The following is a 21,316-nucleotide window of genomic DNA, read 5'->3' as shown; positions in this document are numbered from 1 at the left end:
GTTTAGTGACAGTGACTGGGTACTGTACCAGCCCTTATTGATTCTAAGAGGGGGTGGATGTGCAGTACATGACTGCGGCCACTATACAGTTGATAAAGCTGTGCAGCTCCGCCGGTACCAGAAACAGCTGATCAGCGGCGGGAAGGAAGGGGACTGGTGTCAGACCCCAGCGATCAGATATTGATGACTTATCGTAAGGATAGTCAATCAATGTAAAAGTCCCAGACAACCCCATTAATTATCATAACTATTCACGGGGGCACCAGGAAATAAGATTCAACAAGTATTTACTCAAAAGTGCAAGTCGAGAGAGCTTAAAGGTCGGATATCGGAAAAGGATGCCCTTAGAGTGAAGCCTCTCATACACAATAAAAAGCTACCAGTATACAGCTGTCTGTCAAGTAATGGGTCGGCTGATGGGTATCCCTCCTAATTCCTCCATACACAGGAGCTCTCACTCTTCCCAGCTCTCCTGTGTCCTTTGAGACAGCCACTGACAGACTCCTCCGGTGGCGTCTTAAAAAAGATGGAGGTAAAGCCTCTGACAAAAGCGAATGCATAGTCACTAAAAAAGATGCTTTAGGAACTCCTCTGGAGTTTTTACCTGTAGAGTCTTCGGCTTGTAAAACTCGGCAAGTATGCTGACGTATAAAAGATATCATGTGCACATACCCCTAAGAGTCAGGGCTGAGGAGAGATGCTTCATGCAGGTCCCCTGGATTGGACTTACCTAATCTCCTTCAGGTTTTCTGAATTTAGTATAAGTTCTTGGATAATTTCAGCGCTGATATCAGTAAGGTAATTATGGCTCAGATCTAGATGTGTGAGGTTGGGATTTTGGCCTAGTGAGGTCAGAAGTGGAGCATATTCATCCGTCAGCTTTATCTGCTGGAGCCTGCGGAGAAATATAATGTCTCAGTATGGTCAAATATAGCGCTCATGAAGTATTAACTCCCTTCACCAACCCCTGAACATCAGGAAAGTTGTTATTAAAGAGGATCTGGAGACTTGTAAGCAGTGGTATAACTAGAGTCCAAATGGCCCTGGTGCAAAATTTGGACCTGGACCCCCAGCTGCATGTTGGTCAGATGTAAGGGCCCTTGTAGCGTTCTAGATACTATAAAGACATACAACCCACCATGTAGTAATGTCCTCCATCCTGGCCCCTTCCTGGTATAATGTCAATCATCCTGGGTGCCTTCTAGTTACAAATGTCCCCCATCCTGACTTCTTTCAAGAATAATCTCCCCCATCCTTGGCCCCTTTCTGGTATAATGTCCCCCTTCCTGGGATCCTTCCAGTAATAATGTCCCCCCACTATAATGAACCCCATCCTGGGCCAATTCCTGGTATAATTTCCCCCATCCTGGTCCCCTTCCTGAGATAATCTCCTTCATTCTGTTGCTCTTCTCCAACACATTTAAAAAAAATTATTATTTTTAACTTCCTCCTCTCCCAAGATGAGCGGCATCCTCTTCTATAGGCGGATATCACTGCAGAGTAATGTGATGGTCCCAGATAATATGCTTTTAGCAAGTTTAGACGTCGAGGCGTTATACAGTTCAATACCCCATGACAAGGGGTGTTTGGCTGTCGAACATTTTTTGAGAACAAGAGCGGTGCATCTACGGCCTCATAATGTGTTCATAATGGAGCTGCTCAATTTTGTGCTGAGGCGTAATTCTTTTTCTATTCTATGGGCGCGTCTTCCACCAGCTCAGGGGTACTGCAATGGGGAACCCATGTGCTACCACATATGCAAATTTATTCATGGGCTGGTGGGATGAAAGAATCGTCTTCGCAGATGGCTGTAGAAGATGGACTGATTTGATCTTATTATGGCTATGTTTCATGAAATGTGGAGACTCCTAGTTGGGTCTGCATCTGGTGGGTTGCCTGTAGTGGAAGGGGTGTTCATGCCCCATTACACTATTTCAAATTGATGCTACTTTAGAGGTATATGGCAAAAAAATTTTGAAATATGGAGACTCCACGTTGGGTCTCCTTCATGTGTGTTGCCTGTAGCAGTAGGGCTCCCAGACCGGCAGGCCTCCACTTACTTTCAGTAACCTACCTGTGTTACTACTATCCTTACATTTTTCTAGCAATAGTAGTCTACAAATCTGATATTTGTGCCACCGGAGTGTGGCTGATCAGACAAGCAGGTTGAGTTGTTGCATGTGGTATCAGGGCTCCCAGCACAGCAGGCCTACACCGATTCCTCACCCATCTGGTTTTAAGTTAAAGTAAAATTCAAAGCTGCAAATGCTGGCCCAGACCCTGATACCTCATGCATGGCCCATGGCTGACTGCTGCTGTGCCATTATAAAATTTCGACTGTGGGTCAGTTGAGACCACCTGTCTGCCCCTAATTTGAGCTGTTTTGGCAGCTTTTGGACCCCTTTGAAGACGTTGTCTATGCGTTTGCTTTTTCCTGCCATTGAATTGGGGTTCGGATATGTTTGGTGAATGTTCGACGAATAAATCGGCGAATATTGCAAATTCAACGATCGTAAATTGAACTGAACACTGAAATGTTCGCTCATCTCTAATTGTTCGGCGAACATTGGAAAATTTGTCGATCGGAACCAAACCGAGGTTCACTCATCTCTAATCTCAAGGCCTTGTGTATTTGATTACCCGTCCTTATCCTGCCAAATATGTAGGCAAGACAATACGGCAGTTCTGTAGACGCATTCTTGAACATGTAGGCAATGTGAATAGGAGGGAGGATAAACCTGTTGCTAAGCATGTATGGTCACATCATGGAGGTGATGCTAGATGTCTCCCGTTTCAAGGCATTGAGATTATTAGACCATCTGCAAAAAAGGGTCATTTTAATAATAGGGTGCTAAGAAAAGAGACCCGATGGATATTTTGCATGAACAGTGTTAAACCTTCGGGTCTCAATGACACCATATCATTTGTACCTTTTATATAACTTTCTTCTCAACTCGCCTCCCTCGTTATAGTGGTGTTAAGAACAGGGGGGTATGAATGTGGATACTGCTTTTTACGCTTAGGAATATTCATTTGTTGACTGTTGTGTCTGTGTGGGGATGAGCACATAGACACAAAAGGATAAGATAATCTGATACAGTAGGATATTGCATTGTTGATGAATAACTATCTTTGTCCCTTTTTCTCTTCCGTCATATTCTTCTTCTAATTGAGTTCTGTTGACCAGTGAGATATGACTCCTCTCCCCATACCTGGACACGACTATCTGTGGCCCGTACTACATAGGGGTTGTAAATCTCATGGTGATGTGAGCCTCAGCATGGGAAGTGTTAATAACACATCATATGATGTAGTATATATAGTTATATGCAAATATGAGGTACTGGATGATGAGATAGGAGATTGCATCTTAGGGATAAAAATGGCATGGATGTGTCAGGCTTCTAGGGTATAGCATTGGTACATGCTGGCCTAAAGTATATAAATATCTATCTATATGCTAAACATTTGTGGTACAGCATTGGCATATGCTGGCCTAGAGTAGATTGCTAGTAATCCATCAATATACAAAGCCTATCCCTATGTCACAGGTGTGTCAAGTGTGACAGACAGTAGTTCTGGGTCTGGCTGTAGAAGGTCACTGCGCTTGGCTCTGCAAGCACCTTCTTGATCTTTTCATCTCTGTAGTGTAGTGATATCCTTCTCCCTCTAGGACCGAGCAGTGACCTCTACCTTTTGCTACTAATTGACACACCCTTGCTGGATGTTTAAATACCTTCAGTCTCTCCAGAGAGTCGCCAGTGATAGCTCTATTTTCCTCAGTCCAGGCTTGAAGTACTAGTAGTCGGCTAGTGTCTTCTTGGAGTTCCCTTGGAGGATAGTTGGCGTTATCTCTCTGGTGTCTTCTCAAGCTAAGTGTTTCCCTTGTCTGTTTACCTGTTTGTCTTTAGTTGCAGTGGGGGCTGACTAGTGCTCACCCTGTCCCCTCCCTATCTATGGCCTATCGCTAGGGGCAGTCAAGGATTAGGTTTCCTGCTCGGCGATAGGTGCGGAATCTATTTAGGGACGTTAGGGGAGACAGGGTGCTGTCAGAGCTGCCTAGGGGTCTCCACTCCCCCTTTCCCTAGTGTTTGGGCTTCCTCCCCCTCTTCTCGTTGTTGTGCACTTAGTCTTTCTTTCACCTTGCATGACATTCTATTACAGTATGAGGATGGGATGACCTGTGTATGTATAGATATATAAAAGCTAATGCAGATAATAGCATGCACCTCCCAATATACAATCTGTTAAAATGATACAGTATAGTGATGAGCACCTTCAATCTGCAGTTGTTTGTTCCGGACCTGTGTATCGCCTCTCCGGCTTTGTGATTGGCTGTGCGAGCCAAGCCCCCATGGACGCGTCATTGGAGAATCCTGCCTGCAATGATTCTACAGGTCACTAGTGGACCAAGTGGAATGCAGGTGTGGCTGAGTCTTTAAATAACCGGCATCTTTGTGCCGCCATCTGCTTATATGCACGAGCAGGATGCAGACAGAGTGTCCTGCTGTTTTGTGTAATAGGGGAGAGATTGGAAATGTATTATTATACTGTTTACTATTAGTGTTGAGCGAGCACTAAAATGCTCGGGTGCTCGAAGCTCGGGCCGAGCTCACCGTGATACTCGGGTGCTTGACCCGAGCAACGAGCCCAATGTTAGTCTATGGGAGACCCGAGCATTTTTGCGGCAGCACCCCCGGCAGTCTGTAGAAAGCCTAAAAAGTGCCCAAAACGATAGTGACAGTGCTCAAGACATGGGGACAGCATGGGCATCGCCCCAGGAAGCATTTCTGACCCCCAGGTCACTGCTGTCAACAACGTGATCAGAGGTATTAAGCCACTTTTACGGGCTCACAATAAAACACTCAAAAACAAAACTGAAACGGTTTTCCTGTGAAATATGTTAAGGTACTTCCTTTCCAGGGTAAAGACTTGTGTATAAGGTAAAATAAATAACCAAAAACAAAAATACTCCTCCACACCTTGGGCTATGTTCACAAGTAGCATTTTTTATGCGTTTTTGCACTTTTGTATTGCTTTCAACCGTGACAAATGCATTCACTGGGAAATGTCATTTTAACATTTTACAATCTTATCTGGCCATGTGCTGTGTGACACATGCATACAGTGCTGAAAAGACATGGGAACAGCATGGGGAAGACCCCTGGAAGCATCTCTGACACCCAGGTCACTGCCTAAAAGAGTGCCCATCAGAAGTGATCCTTTCCACATCAGAAGATTCAGACTTTCAACTATCCCCGTGCAAGTCCTTGTCCCAGGGCAGTGTTCAATTGTACATACTCTGTCCCCAGCCACCCCTATTTCTCCTGTCAACTTCCCCCACACTTTTCTTAGCCAGGCCTGCTTTAGGGCAGCATTGGATGAGCCCACCAGAGAACCAGACTCTTCCGGTGGGCCCTGGCTTCTCCATCAGGGGAGTTGAGAGTGCCAAGGTGAGGAGCATGATGATGATGATAGAAGTTAGCATCTGCATTCATTTCTTGGAATGCAAGCGTAAGTGTGCAACCTGCCACCCACCCACCCCCAGGCTGCAATACCATACTGCTAGCTTGCACTTGAAATTGGGCCTTTTAGTTTGGAGGAGGCCGAAGCTGGCTACTACCTCATGGCTGCTTCGGCAGCGAGGTATCCATACTCAGTCCCCAGCCGCCCGACGGCCGGGTGTCCATACTCGGTCCCCAGCCGCCTGGGGGCGGCCGGGTGTCCATAAACGGTCCCCAGCCACCCCTATTTCTCCTGTCAACTGCCCCCACACTTTTCTTAGCCTGGCCTGCTTTAGGGCAGCATTGGACGAGCCCACAAGAACCAGACTCCTCCGGTGGGCTCTGGCTTCTTCATCAGGGAGTTGAGAGTGCCAAGGTGAGGAGCATGATGATGATGATAGAAGTTAGCATCTGCTGCAATATCAGGCCAGTCAACCACACATGTCATGTAGGATATGTTTCTGTACCAAATGGAGTGGTTCGGCTACACAGTTATAGGGAATACAGTGAGTGCAATGCCTACCAAAAATTTCGAGGCACTCCAATGCCCCTTGGAAGTGACATGGAGGTCAGAGGGCCTTAACTAAACCGTTTTTTCCATTTATAGCAACTGCGTCTCCTGTGCACTGTTGGCCTAAGCAGTGAATGGAAGGCTTTCCAAAAATTATGAGGAACTGCAATGAGCCCTTGAAACAGACGTGGATTACAGCATACTAAAAACCTACTACCCATTATTGGGGAGTGGGTCTCCCTTAGTGTTCGCCTATGCATTGAAAAGCAAAAGCTGACTAAAATAAGGAGGAAATGCAATGCCTGCTGGAAGAGTCGTGGAGGTTAGAGTTAATTAAAAACAACATTTCAATGCCCCTTGAAGAGCTGTGGAGTTCAGAGTGGTTTAACAAGACGGTTTTAATGCCCCTTGGAAGAGACGTGGAGGTCACAGTAGCTTAACAAGACGGTTTTAATGCCCCTTAGAAAAGTGGTGGAGGTCGCAGTAGCTTAACAAGACAGTTTTAATGCCCCTTGGAAGAGACGTGGAGGTCGCAGTAGCTTAACAAGATGGTTTTAATGCCCCTTGGAAGAGACGTGGAGGTCGCAGTAGCTTAACAATACGGTTTTAATGCCCCTTGGAAGAGACGTGGAGGTCACACTAGCTTAACAAGACGGTTTTAATGCCCCTTGGAAAAGTGGTGGAGGTCGCATTAGCTTAACAAGACGGTTTTAATGCCCCTTGGAAGAGACGTGGAGGTCGCAGTAGCTTAACAAGACGGTTTTAATGCCCCTTGGAAGAATGGTGGAAGTCGCAGTAGCTTAACAAAACTGTTTTAATGTCCCTTTGAAGAGACGTGGAGGTCGCAGTAGCTTAACAAGACGGTTTTAATGCCCCTTGGAAGAGAAATGGAGGTTGCAGTAGCTTAACAAGATGGTTTTAGTTCCCTTTGGAACAGACGTGGAGGTTGCAGTAGCTTAACAAGACGGTTTTAATGCCCCTTGGAAGAGACGTGGAGGTCGCAGTAGCTTAACAAGACGGTTTTAATGCCCCTTGGAAGAGACGTGGAGGTCGCAGTAGCTTAACAAGATGGTTTTAATGCACCTTGGAAAAGTGGTGGAGGTCGCAGTAGCTTAACAAGACGGTTTTAAAGCCCCTTGGAAGAGATGTGGAGGTCGCAATAGCTTAACAAGACGGTTTTAATGCCCCTTGGAAGAGACGTGGAGGTCGCAGTAGCTTAAGAAGATGGTTTTAATGCCCCTTGGAAGAGACGTGCAGGTCGCATTAGCTTAACAAAACGGTTTTAATGCCCCTTGGAAGAGACGTGGAGGTCGCAGTAGCTTAACAAGATGGTTTTAATGCCCCTTGGAAGAGACATGGAGTTCGCAGTAGCTTAACAAGAAAGTTTTAATGCCCCTTGGAAGAGATGTGGAGGTTGCAGTAGCTTAACAAAACTGTTTTAATGCCCCTTGGAAGAGACGTGGAGGTCGCAGTAGCTTAACAAAACGGTTTTAATACCCCTTGGAAGAATGGTGGAGGTCGCAGTAGCTTACAAAGACGGTTTTAATGCCACTTGGAAGAGACGTGGAGTTCGCAGTAGCTTAACAAGACGGTTTTAATGCCCCTTGGAAGAGACGTGGAGGTCGCAGTAGCTTAACAAGACGGTTTTAATGCCCCTTGGAAGAGACGTGGAGGTCGCAGTAGCTTAACAAGATGGTTTTAATGCACCTTGGAAAAGTGGTGGAGGTCGCAGTAGCTTAACAAGACGGTTTTAAAGCCCCTTGGAAGAGATGTGGAGGTCGCAATAGCTTAACAAGACGGTTTTAATGCCCCTTGGAAGAGACGTGGAGGTCGCAGTAGCTTAAGAAGATGGTTTTAATGCCCCTTGGAAGAGACGTGCAGGTCGCATTAGCTTAACAAGACGGTTTTAATGCCCCTTGGAAGAGACGTGGAGGTCGCAGTAGCTTAACAAGATGGTTTTAATGCCCCTTGGAAGAGACATGGAGTTCGCAGTAGCTTAACAAGAAAGTTTTAATGCCCCTTGGAAGAGATGTGGAGGTTGCAGTAGCTTAACAAAACTGTTTTAATGCCCCTTGGAAGAGACGTGGAGGTCGCAGTAGCTTAACAAAACGGTTTTAATACCCCTTGGAAGAATGGTGGAGGTCGCAGTAGCTTACAAAGACGGTTTTAATGCCACTTGGAAGAGACGTGGAGTTCGCAGTAGCTTAACAAGACGGTTTTAATGCCCCTTGGAAGAATGGTGGAGGTCGCAGTAGCTTAACAAGACGGTTTTAATGTCTCTTGGAAGAGACGTGGAGGTCGCACTAGCTTAACAAGATGGTTTTAATGCCCCTTGGAAGAGACGTGGAGGTTGCAGTAGCTTAACAAGATGGTTTTAGTGACCTTTGGAACAGACGTGGAGGTTGCAGTAGCTTAACAAGACGGTTTTAATGCCCCTTGGAAGAGACGTGGAGGTCGCAGTAGCTTAACAAGACGGTTTTAATGCCCCTTGGAAGAGACGTGGAGGTCGCAGTAGCTTAACAAGATGGTTTTAATGCACCTTGGAAAAGTGGTGGAGGTCGCAGTAGCTTAACAAGACGGTTTTAATGCCCCTTGGAAGAGATGTGGAGGTCGCAATAGCTTAACAAGACATTTTTAATGCCCCTTGGAAGAGACGTGGAGGTCGCAGTAGCTTAACAAGACGGTTTTAATGCGCCTTGGAAGAATGGTGGAGGTCGCAGTAGCTTAACAAGACGGTTTTAATGCCCCTTGGAAGAGACGTGGAGGACGCAGCAGCTTAACAAGACGGTTTTAATGCCCCTTGGAAGAGACATGGAGTTCGCAGTAGCTTAACAAGAAAGTTTTAATGCCCCTTGGAAGAGATGTGGAGGTTGCAGTAGCTTAACAAAACTGTTTTAATGCCCCTTGGAAGAGACGTGGAGGTCGCAGTAGCTTAACAAAACGGTTTTAATACCCCTTGGAAGAATGGTGGAGGTCGCAGTAGCTTACAAAGACGGTTTTAATGCCACTTGGAAGAGACGTGGAGTTCGCAGTAGCTTAACAAGACGGTTTTAATGCCCCTTGGAAGAATGGTGGAGGTCGCAGTAGCTTAACAAGACGGTTTTAATGTCTCTTGGAAGAGACGTGGAGGTCGCACTAGCTTAACAAGACGGTTTTAATGCCCCTTGGAAGAGACGTGGAGGTTGCAGTAGCTTAACAAGATGGTTTTAGTGACCTTTGGAACAGACGTGGAGGTTGCAGTAGCTTAACAAGACGGTTTTAATGCCCCTTGGAAGAGACGTGGAGGTCGCAGTAGCTTAACAAGACGGTTTTAATGCCCCTTGGAAGAGACGTGGAGGTCGCAGTAGCTTAACAAGATGGTTTTAATGCACCTTGGAAAAGTGGTGGAGGTCGCAGTAGCTTAACAAGACGGTTTTAATGCCCCTTGGAAGAGATGTGGAGGTCGCAATAGCTTAACAAGGCATTTTTAATGCCCCTTGGAAGAGACGTGGAGGTCGCAGTAGCTTAACAAGACGGTTTTAATGCGCCTTGGAAGAATGGTGGAGGTCGCAGTAGCTTAACAAGACGGTTTTAATGCCCCTTGGAAGAGACGTGGAGGACGCAGCAGCTTAACAAGACGGTTTTAATGCCCCTTGGAAGAGACGTGGAGGTCGCAGTAGCTTAACAAGACGCTTTTAACACCCCTTGGAAGAGACGTGGAGGTCGCCGTAGCACAAGACAGATTTAATGCCCCTTGGAAGAGACGTGGAGGTTGCAGTAGCTTAACAAGACGGTTTTAATGCCCATTGGAAGAGACGTGGAGGTCGCAGTAGCTTAACAAGACGGTTTTAATGCCCCTTGGAAGAGACCTGGAGGTCGCAGTAGCTTAACAAGACAGTTTTAATGCCCCTTGGAAGAGACATGGAGGTCGCAGTAGCTTAACAAGATGGTTTTAATGCCCCTTGGAAAAGTAGTGGAGGTCGCAGTAGCTTAACAAGACAGTTTTAATGCCCCTTGGAAAAGTGGTGGAGGTAGCAGTAGCTTAACGAGATGGTTTTAATGCCCCTTGGAAGAATGGTGGAGGTCGCAGTGGAATAAAAAGACAACGTCAATGACCCTTGGAAAAGAGGTGGAGGTCACAGTAGCTTAACAAGACGGTTTTAATGCCACTTTTTAAGAGACGTGGAGTTCAGAGTAGCTTAACAAGATGGTTTTCATGCCCCTTACAAGAGCCATGCAGTACAGCATATTAAAAACATTATTCCCATTATTGGGGAGTGGGTTTCCCATAGTCTTTGCCTATGCCTTCCAAGCAAAAGCTGCCAAAAATTAGGACGGAGGAAAATGCAATGCAATGCTAACAAGAGCCATGCAGTACAGCATATTAAAAACATTATTCCCGTTATTGGGGAGTGGGTCTCCCATAGTCTTTGCCTATGCCTTCCAAGCAAAAGCTGCCAAAAATTAGGACGGAGGAACTTGCAATGCTGGCAACACGGACCACGTTCACCCTGGTGGTATAGTGGTGGAGGCTGAGGATAAGGAGAAGAGCAAAATACAGCCAAAATGAGGAAGAGTATACCCATGTGTGGGTGTGAATCGGTGCATGGGAATACACCTCCCGAAATAACACAGTGGATTTGACTTTATGTTACTCTGCTGTCATTTGGTGGTGATGAGAAGTCTGGCCCAATCCAGCCCTTGTTCATTTTGATAAGGGTCAGCTTGTCAGCATTGTTAGTTGACAGGCGAGTGCGCTTATCAGTTATAATTCCCCCAGCGGCACTAAAAACACGCTCCGATAACAAGCTAGCGGCAGGGCAGGCCAGGACCTTTAAGGCGTACAGAGCGAGTTCATTCCAAGTGTCCATCTTGGACACTCAATAATTAAAAGGCACAGAGGAATCACAGAGGACGCTGGTACGGTCGGCAAGGTACTCCCTCACCATATTTTGAAACTTTCCACTCCTTGTGAGAGTACCCTGCGCCTCAGGGCCTGTAAGCTGGGGGGGTCTCAGAAAACTATCCCAGAATGTTGACAGTGTACCCCTGCCTCTGCTGGAATGGAGTTGCGTCTCTCTCGCCTGTACGCCTTGGTTGGTCAGCGAACTGTGACCTCTGACGCTAGCGTGTTCAGATGGGAATTTTTTTTAACAGTTCTGCAGCAAGGGCCTTCTGGTACAGCCACATTTTTGTAGACCTCTCAACCTCAGGAATAAGAGAGTGAAAGTTCTCCTTGTAGCGGGGGTCTAAAAGTGTCACCAACCAGTAATGACTGTCACCCAACATTTTGACAACGCGAGGGTCACGGTTAAGGCAGCGTAACATAAAGTCAGCCATGTGTGCCAGACTGGTAACGGGCAAGACTTCCGTGTCCTCACCAAGATGACGACTGACCATGCTCTCCTTCTCCTCCCCCCTGTCCTCAGGTCACCCACGCTGAACGGACTGTATGACAGTTGTACAGGTACTACCGTCTACAGCGCATGATACCAGCTCCTGTTCTTCCTCCTCCTCCTCCTCCTCTCCCTCATTGTTCGACAATGCAAATTGGGATGAGATGAGGCTGGGCTGTGTGTAATCTCCCATTACGGCTTCTTGATCCATCTCATCACACTCTGGCTGCAATGCGTCCTCTTTAATTCTCTGCAGAGAGCGTTGCAAAAGACAGACAAGTGGGATGCTGACGCTAATGATGGCGTCATCGCCACTCACCATCTTTGTGGACTCCTCAAAGTTTGTCAGGATGGTACATATGTCAGACATCCAGGTCCACTCCTGAGGTCTTATGTGTGGAGTCTGACCTGAATATCTACGGCCTTGTTGCAGCTGGTACTCCCAAACTGCTCTCTTCTGCTCACAAATCCTTTGCAACATGTGGAGGGTAGAGTTCCAACGTGTGGGGACATCACACACCAGTCGGTGTGCCGGAAGCTGCAAACGCTGCTGCAACACAGCAAGGGCGGTGGAAGCTGTAGCCGATTTCCGAAAATGAGCTGACAGGCGGCGTACTTTGACGAGCAGATCTGGCAACTCGGGGTACGATTTAAGAAACCGCTGAACCACAAGGTTAAGCACATGAGCCAGGCATGGTACGTATGTGATCTCGCCTCGCCTCGCCTCAGAGCCGCCACCAGGTTATGGCCATTGTCTCACACGACCATGCCTGGATGTAGGTTCAGCGGTCTCAGCCACAGATCTGCCTGCTCTTTCACAGCTGTCCACAACTCACAAGCAGTGTGAGGTTTATCACCTAAGCTTATGAGTTTCAGCACAGCCTGTTGCCACTTGGCTGAGGCAGTACTGCAGTGCTTCCAGCTTGTAACTGATGTGGTGATATCTGAGATGGTGACTGAACATGAGGAGGAGGATGATGTGCAGGAGCTGTACACTGTGGGGAGAACTCTGACTGACATAGGGCCCGCAATCCTCGGTGTGGGGAGGATGTGTTCCGTCCCAAGGTCCGACTGGGTCCCGGCTTCAACTATGTTTACCCAGTGTGCAGTCAGGGAGATGTACCGTCCCTGGCCACAAGCACTTGTCCACGTGTCCGTTGTCAGGTGGACTCTCCCAGTAACTGCGTTGTTGAGGGCATGGCAGGTGTTTTGGGACACGTGCTTGTGTAGTGCGGGGATGACACACCGGGCAAAATAGTGTCGGCTGGGGACCGAGTACTGACGGACAGCCACCGCCATAAGGAAGGATTCCGTCTCCACCAGCCTAAAAGGCAGCATTTCCAACGCAAGCAGTTGTGAAATGTGCGAATTTAGGACTGTGGCCTGTGGGGCGTTGGCTGCGAATTTGCGCTTTCGTGGGACGTGGACGTTGATGCTGTTTCTTGAGAAACTGCCATAACAAGTGAAGACTGAGAGGAGGGAGCATCTTTGCATGCAGCATGGACAGGGGATTGCCTTGAACGCACAAGAGGGGGTTCTCTTACATGCACAACAGCGGAAGAAGCAGTGGTGACAACCGCTGACACTCGTCGTGGACCCTGGGGTTTGCCCTACAAAGTCGGGTGCTTTGCTGACATGTGCCTGATCATGCTGGTGGTGGTCAGGCTAGTAGTTTTGTCACCCCAGCTGATGCTGGCATGGCAGGTGGTACAAATTGCCTTTTTGGGGTTATCAGCAGAGTCTTTAAAAAAATTCCAGACTCTGGAAGACCTACCGCTTGTACTGGCAACGTCTCTCGTGTTGGTGTTACGGGGAACTGTTGCCCGCCTTCTGTGTGCGGCCACCACACTGCTTCTTCCTGCCTGTTGGGGTACTCTGCCTCCATCCCCCTGTGTGCTGCTGGCCTTGCTCTGTGTGTCCTCCTGCCACATCGGGTCAGTTACTAGATCATCCATCACCTCCTCCTCTTCCACTTGCGCACCACGATCCTCCTCCTCACTTCGTGGCAATTGTGTCTCGTCATCGTCCACCTCTTGTGACAAATTGCCAGCGTCGACTTCCTGTGGCCGTGGCTGTTCAAATATTTGGGCATCGCTACATGGGATCTCCTCTTCCACCTCTTCAAGTGGAGCAGGCGAGGGGCACAAATATGGAAATGGACCAGTGAACAGCTCTTCAGAGTGTCCAAGTGTGGGATCAGTTGCTGTCTGACTACACTCGGCATGGTGGGAGGAAGGAGCATCAGGGTGAGGAGGAGTATGCCGTTGAGACTCACGGCTACTAAAACTTGACCGTGTGGAAGACAGACCTGAGGTGGTGGTGCCCAGGTAACTGGAAGTATTATCTGCTATCCAATTAATAACCTGCTCACACTGATCAGTTCGCAATACTGGTGTTGTTGTGTGCTTCCCTAGTAATTCGGTCAAGAAGTGGGAGCGAGAAGATATCGCTGTTGGTTGTGGCACATTTTCACCTTGGCCACGGCCCCGTCCTTTACACGCACCATCACCAGAACGTCCAGTTCCACGTCCCTTGCCATGCGCCTTGCCCATTGTAAATGAAGTAAAATAGCTTACACTCGCACTATCAATGGAAAAAGGGTAATAAAAAGGAGATTAGAACCGTGGAAGAGGAAAACCACAGTTCTATTTCTCTGGCCTACACCAGACTCTTTTAAACAGATATATTGGGGTCTGAACAGTCAGGGAGACACTATTACAGTTTTTTTTTATGGAAAAAGTGCCAAAAGCAGGATAATACAGAGATTTGACCCGTGGAACTGCAAAACCACAGTTCTATTTCTCTGGCCTACACCAGACTCTCTTAAACAGATATATTTGTGTCTGAACAGTCAGGGAGACACTATTACAGTTTTTTCTTACGGAAAAAATGCCAAAAGCAGGATAATACAGAGATTTGACCCGTGGAACTGCAAAACCACAGTTCTATTTCTCTGGCCTACACCAGACTCTTTTAAGCAGATATATTGGTGCCTGAACAGTCACAGACGCACTAAATTTTTTTTTTGGTGGGGGAAATACCAAAAGGTTAATAAGACGCGTATTTTTACAGTCTGACTGAGGGGAAAAAAAAATACAGGATTTAGATGAACAAAAAAAGGATTTTTCCTGGCCCCTGAGACCGGGGGATAAATCTAGCAATTTGACCAACAGGAGCACACAGGACTGTAATGCAGCGTTTGCTGGTATAACCACTGCGTCTCCTATAAAGCCTGCCTGCTTTCCTGATATCTGGGATGGATATTAGTCCTGAGAAGGACTGTTTGTTTGATTTGGCAGCCTTTAGAGACCCTACACTACCTATTTCGCACTATATATCTCTCCCTAACTCAGCAGCACCCTCTCTACACTGTCTGATCCGGAGCAACTGTGTCCAAGATGGAGGCGCCCGGTTTTAAATACTCGAGGTGACCCTGTGCGGCCAGCCAATCGCTGTAATGCCCACAAACAACATGACTGCGGCATTCCAGTGACTGGCTGGCAATCCCTGCATGTTCATTGGCTTTGTAAAGAGCGCCAAACATGCAGGGCGGAGACCCGAACTCCCGCCCGAGTAACCCGGAAATGATAGGTGCTCGCCGAGCATCCCGAGTAGTGAGATGCTTGGGCGAGTACTGAGCAGGGTCGAGCATGCTCGCTCAACACTATTTACTATTATATCTCCATTAATTCCATGGCGCTTTACATGTGAAATGTGTATAAGTTTTTGAAACATCCTGTCTAGGGAGAGTGAATCACTGAGGGGGTGGTGGAATGGTGAGTATAAGCCATAGGGGGCAGCATTAGAGCATTAGGCAGCAAGGGCAATGGTGCAATATTTGGAGTAATGTTTAAAGAGCATTAGTGACCTCTGCAATAGGAGGCCAAGAGTAGTAGGTAGCAAGGGTGAAGTTTCTACCTATGGACTAGTGTCCAATAACTAATATTGACCTCACCAAGAGGAGACTAAGTACTATAGTGACCCCTGGTGGGTTCATTGAGTCATACAGAAATTTTCTGGTGATAAGCACAGACATACATTGTCGATGAGATTAGCTCTAACTCTTGCACCTTAATAATATGCTGCTACTGTATATAAAATGCTGCTTTCCCTCTGAATGAAACTTAACGACACCACTTAGGCACAATTTGAGGAGCTGCCCACTTAGTAAAGACTATGATACTTTTCCATGACGAAGCACCATTTTCATCAATATTTTTATTAAGTTTTATTAGAGATTTGCTGGCTGTGTTTTATTGATGCTCTGCTTGCTCGTCAGTGTATGTGCTAGTTTTACTAGTAAAGTGTCCAACATTCCACTAATCTCATCAGTATCTCAGGAGCTTCTAACCATTGTTCCAAAAGCGAATAAGCCCATTGTGTGAGTGTTGATTGTGGACACAGTGTAGCCATCACCACAGGAGGTCTTACATGCAGTCTCAGGTGAAGGCTCTTGGAATATTTTTCATTGTTTCAGCTAAAGTAAATGCTTAAGGGGGAGGGTGTCATCACTTCTGATCTTTTGAGGGGGCTGACCCCCGGGAGGAAAAAGGACAAGTTTTAGTGAGCAGTTGGGTGGAAGGAGATTGAAGGAATAGGAGAGATACTGTGGTTCTGGACCATGAATGGATCGATGGGATATGGAGATCAGTACAGACTGGGCTGGATAAGCATGCTACAGTGTGGATATGTTGTTTGGATATAAAATTTCTTGAAGGACTGTTGCTACTGGATACCTATGCGTTCATCATTCTATCTGTCATCTGGAGGACCGTGAACTCTGGCTGCAGACTATACTGGCAGGAGATACGAAATCTGTGGGCCAACCAAAAGTTGGGAGACAGTGAATATGGCCTGATACAAAGTCAGCAGAACTACAGATCCCAGGTTGGGAACTTAAAGACTGAGAAAACTGTATTTTGGCCATTTACCTGAAATTGCTGTATTACCATGGAGGTGATTAATAAAATATTGTTGCATCGCTAACTAGCCTAGGTGATTACTTACAACCTACAACCTCAGATCTTCACATACAATATAGTCAATAAAAAGCAAAGTGATGATTGTACTCCACTCCCCATTCTGGAGTGGATATCCTGTGTCTGCTACATGTAAGAAATAAGCACATGAGAAGATTGGAATCCACTATAAACTGTTTTTAGAGCCAGGGTGTCTCCATTTTTAATAGTGTATGTCTGCTGATGAGTTGCTCTAGTCCAAGGATGTCAAACTCAAACCAACTCAAAAACTTTGACAAAGTCGCAAGCTAACCAGTATATAGTATAATGGGCCGCACATAGTCGTCCATACAGTATGATGGGCCCCACATAGTCCCCCATACAGAATAATGGCCCCCACATAGTGCTCCATACAGTATAATGGCCCTACACAGTCCTCCATACAGTATAATGGGTCCCACTTAGTCCTCCATACAGTATAATAACCCCACATAGTCCTCCATACAGTATAATGGGCCCCACTTAGTCCTCCATACAGTATAATGGGCCCCACTTAGTCCTCCATACAGAATAATGGCCCCACATAGTCCTCTATACAGTATAATGGGCCCCACTTAGTCCCCCATACAGTATAATGGCTCCACATAGTCCTCCATACAGAATAATGGCCCTACATAGTCCTCCATACAGTATAATGGGCCCCACTTAGTCCTCCATACAGTATAATGGGCCCCACTTAGTCCTCCATACAGAATAATGGCCCCACATAGTCCTCTATACAGTATAATGGGCCCCACTTAGTCCTCCATACAGTATAATGGCTCCATATAGTCCTCTATACAGAATAATGACCCTACATAGTCCTCCATACAGTATAATGGGCCCCACTTAGTCCTCCATACAGTATAATGGGCCCCACTTAGTCCTCCATACAGAATAATGGCCCCACATAGTCCTCTATACAGTATAATGGGCCCCACTTAGTCGTCCATACAGTATAATGGCTCCACATAGTCCTCCATACAGTATAATGGCCCTACATAGTCCTCCATACAGAATAATGGGCCCACATAGTCCTCCATACAGAATAATGGGCCCACATAGTCCTCCATACAGAATAATGGGCTCACATAGTCCTCCATACAGAATAATGGCCCCACATAGTCCTCCATACAGTATAATGGCCCCACATAGTCCTACATACAGAATAATGGCCCCACATAGTCCTCCATACAGAATAATGGCCCCACATAGTCCTCCATACAGAATAATGGCCCCACATAGTCCTCCATACAGTATAATGGGCCCCACTTAGTCCTCCATACAGAATAATAGCCCCACATAGTCCTCCATACAGAATAATGGGCCCACATAGTCCTCCATACAGAATAATGGCCCCACATAGTCCTCCATACAGAATAATGGGCCCCACATAGTCCTCCATACAAAATAATGGCCCCACATAGTCCTCCATACAGTATAATGGGCCCCACTTAGTCCTCCATACAGAATAATAGCCCCACATAGTCCTCCATACAGAATAATGGGCCCACATAGTCCTCCATACAGAATAATGGCCCCGCATAGTCCTTCATACAGAATAATGGCCCCACATAGTTCTCCATACAGTATAATGGGCCCCACATAGTCCTCCATACAGTATAATAACCCCACATAGTCCTCCATACAGTATAATGGGCCCCACTTAGTCCTCCATACAGAATAATGGCCCCACATAGTCCTCTATACAGTATAATGAGCCCCACTTAGTCCTCCATACAGTATAATGGCTCCACATAGTCCTCTATACAGAATAATGGGCCCCACATAGTCCTCCATACAAAATAATAGCCCCACATAGTCCTCCATACAGTATAATGGGCCCCACTTAGTCCTCCATACAGAATAATGGCCCCACATAGTGCTCCATACAGTATAATGGTCCCCACATAGTCCTCCATACAGTATAATGGGCCCCACATAGTCCTCCGTACAGAAAAATGGCCCCACATAGGGTTGGCAGTTCTGTTGTCGTAAGCCAAATATAACCACCCTGCAGGCCAGAATTTGACATGTATGGTCTAATCGGAGTGCCGAAAAGCGTCAACGTGTCGAGACAGAGTCAGCATATTTTAAAGAGGACCTATCGCCTTCACACATTCTATGGTATATTACAGTAAGGCGACTGTAGAAATAAATGAAATACTTTTGGAAGAATAATGACTATCATTACATGAATTATGTTATGAGAAAATCAGTTTATGGGAGCCACCATCTTGGGATTGGCAGCTCAGCGTGCTGTGTTCTAATGAGACAATCCCCCAGATTACAGGCTGGTTGCTAGGCAGCGCCTCTGCTCAGCAGCAGTGTAGTGACCCTAACAGCTCATTTCCCAAACTGTACCGTTATAGAAACACGGAAAGTGTATATAAAGGGGCTTTCTATCTATACTGTATATACTGTGTGTGGAGCCATTCCCCCTACCTCCCCTCAGAGTGTGGCTGAGCAATGTGTAAAAGCTCAGTCCTTTCTTTTTCTCTGGAGTGTGGACAGGAGAGTGAAGTCTCCAGACAGTGTTGTGGAAACTGCAGAGCTTTTTACAAGGACTTTCCTTGTGCAGTTGTGCTACCGAGAGCGGAACCCGCTCACCTATGGACTGAGTTATATTTTGTTTTGTTTTCCCATTTAATCCAGAGGGGTCTTGTTTATTTTTCCTGTTGAACTCTGCATGAGTTTATGCCATATAATAAACCAGCAGAAAGGTAACCTGAGAACGTGTGTCCTGAGTCTGCCTCCGGGAGAGCCGAGAAAGTCGTCTTGCCACAGTTGGTGGAGAATGCGGGCAGGATTCCAGGAACACGTGTACCTGCCACAAAGACCGGTGGATGTCCTGGGTGAAGGCCGGCAGCCAGCCAGAGAAGTCCGGCAGCATAGAGAAGCTCATTAAGCACCTGGTCCAGAGCCAGAACAGCATGCAGCAGCAACAACTGCAGAGCCAGCAGAGTATGCAACAAGCCCAGCAGAGCATGCAGCAGGCTTAGCAGAGCATGCAGCAGCAGCACCAGGAGACGACCAAACTGTTGCTTCAGAAAATCCAGATGCAGCAAAAGTCGCAACAGCAGCACCAGCAGGAGGCGCAACAGCAGATACAGTTTCTGGCAGACGCCATCCACAGCAGGGCGATGTAGTCTGCCAGCATGTCATATGCTGGCAGAAATAAACCAAATTCTGGCGGATCTTTTATCAGTTTCCTCTGTGGATGGAAAGCTTCTCCCTGAAACCATCTTGTTGGTCACTGAGCCGGTAACTCCTCAGGTGGGGATGCTGCACTCGGAGAAGATCTTTTACGTACTGTCCGGTTTCTCTCATCCCATCTTGCTTGGCCTGCCTTGGTTACAGAGACATGAGCCCATCCTGAATTGGAGCTCGGGAGAGGTGCTCTGTTGGGGTCAGGAATGCCATAAGACCTGCCTGGTTCGAGTTTGTCCTGTTCGACTCCCGTCTACTCTGGCTAACCTACCTGGCCTGCCAGCACCTTACTGGTCCTATGCGGATGTTTTTGATAAAGAGTGTAACATCCCTGGCGGCGTGTTGGCATGGCTTACCATCTCCCACCATGCAAGACCGCCAACTTACCTATCAGTCCAGGCTGCACACTTTGCTCCAGTACTTGCTGTGTGCATGTCTCTTGTCTGATTGCTTAGGGCGGCGGCGCGGTTACTGTCTGATTATTAAAGTTACAGTGTGCACACTCCTAATGCGTCCGCAGCCTATTGCTGTGAGTCACTGGATACTTAAACCCCCACTCCACCCTGTAGGAGGTGCCTGAGCAACACTTTCTTTCAGTGTGTTCTGTGCAACTGAGTTGCTAGGTCCTGTCCTGTATCTTGTCTGTTTCCGCCACCCTGGGGGCTGTATACCCAGGCTTGTTACCTGTATCTGTGACTTCTAGTCTGTTCCGCCACCCTGGGGGCTGTATACCCAGGCCTGTTACCTGTATCTGTGACTTCTAGTCTGTTCCGCCACCCTGGGGGCTGTATACCCAGACCTGTTACCTGTATCTGTGACTTCTAGTCTGTTCCGCCACCCTGGGGGCTGTATACCCAGGCCCGTTACCTGTATCTGTGACTTCTAGTCTGTTCCGCCACCCTGGGGGCTGTATACCCAGGCCCGTTACCTGTATCTGTGACTTCTAGCCTGTTTCTGCCACCCTGGGGGCTGAGTTCCCAGGCTCGTTCCTGTATCTTGTTCCGGGTTCAGTTCCTGTCTGAACTGTGTCGTAGCCCATTACCTGTTTGTCTCTATGTCCGTACCTTCCCTTTTCCTGCAGTCTCTGAACCTGCACCTAACTCCAACTCGTCTCTGTACTTCTGTTTGTGAGTTTTGTATCCACTCGCTACTTCATTGTAAGTACCTTGTGTGTATCTGGTTCTGCTTGCCCCGTTTCCCTGCCTCCGTATCTACCTCCGGTGTTCTAACTATCTTCCTGTGTTTCCCAGTCTGTTCCATGTGAACAGAGCCCTGTCCTGTCTGCCTGCACCTTCTGCTCTGCGGTTTCGCTCTGCTCTGTTCTACTCTGCTTGCTCCTCCACACCTGCGGTTTCGCTCTGCTCTGTTCTGCCTCGCTTGTCTTCCGCACCGGCGGTTTCGCTCTGCTCTGCTTGTCCACCGCACCTGCGGTTTCGCTCTTCTCTGCTTGTCCACCGCACCTGCGGTTTCGCTCTGCTCTGCTTGTCCACCGCACCTGCGGCTTCGCTCTGCTCTGCTTGTCCACCGCACCTGCGGTTTCGCTCTGCTTGTCCACCGCACCTGCGGTTTCGCTCTGCTTGTCCACCGCACCTTCGGTTTCGCTCTGCTCTGCTTGTCCACCGCACCTGCGGTTTCGCTCTGCTCTGCTTGTCCACCGCACCTGCAGTTTCGCTCTGCTCTGCTTGTCCTCCGCACCTGCGGTTTCACTCTGCTCTGCTT

At 47.4% G+C, this 21,316-nt stretch overlaps 1 protein-coding gene across 3 annotated transcripts in view; it reads right to left on the bottom strand.

The window, feature by feature from the left end:
• Nucleotides 1-21,316, bottom strand: part of LOC141153988 (NACHT, LRR and PYD domains-containing protein 3-like) — a 74,831-nt gene that overhangs the window by 677 nt on the left and 52,838 nt on the right. For all 3 annotated transcript variants that reach the window (XM_073639337.1, XM_073639339.1, XM_073639338.1), the window contains exon 9: nt 731-895. In XM_073639337.1, coding sequence (XP_073495438.1) covers nt 731-895 — 165 coding nt within the window. The remainder of the gene's footprint in view (nt 1-730; nt 896-21,316) is intronic.

Source organism: Phyllobates terribilis, unplaced genomic scaffold (genome assembly GCF_046119375.1).
Source record: "Phyllobates terribilis strain yellow unplaced genomic scaffold, ASM4611937v1 Scaffold_7__3_contigs__length_470593459, whole genome shotgun sequence".
NCBI classification, from domain to species: Eukaryota; Metazoa; Chordata; class Amphibia; order Anura; family Dendrobatidae; genus Phyllobates; species Phyllobates terribilis.
This window is presented reverse-complemented; position numbering and strand designations above follow the sequence as displayed.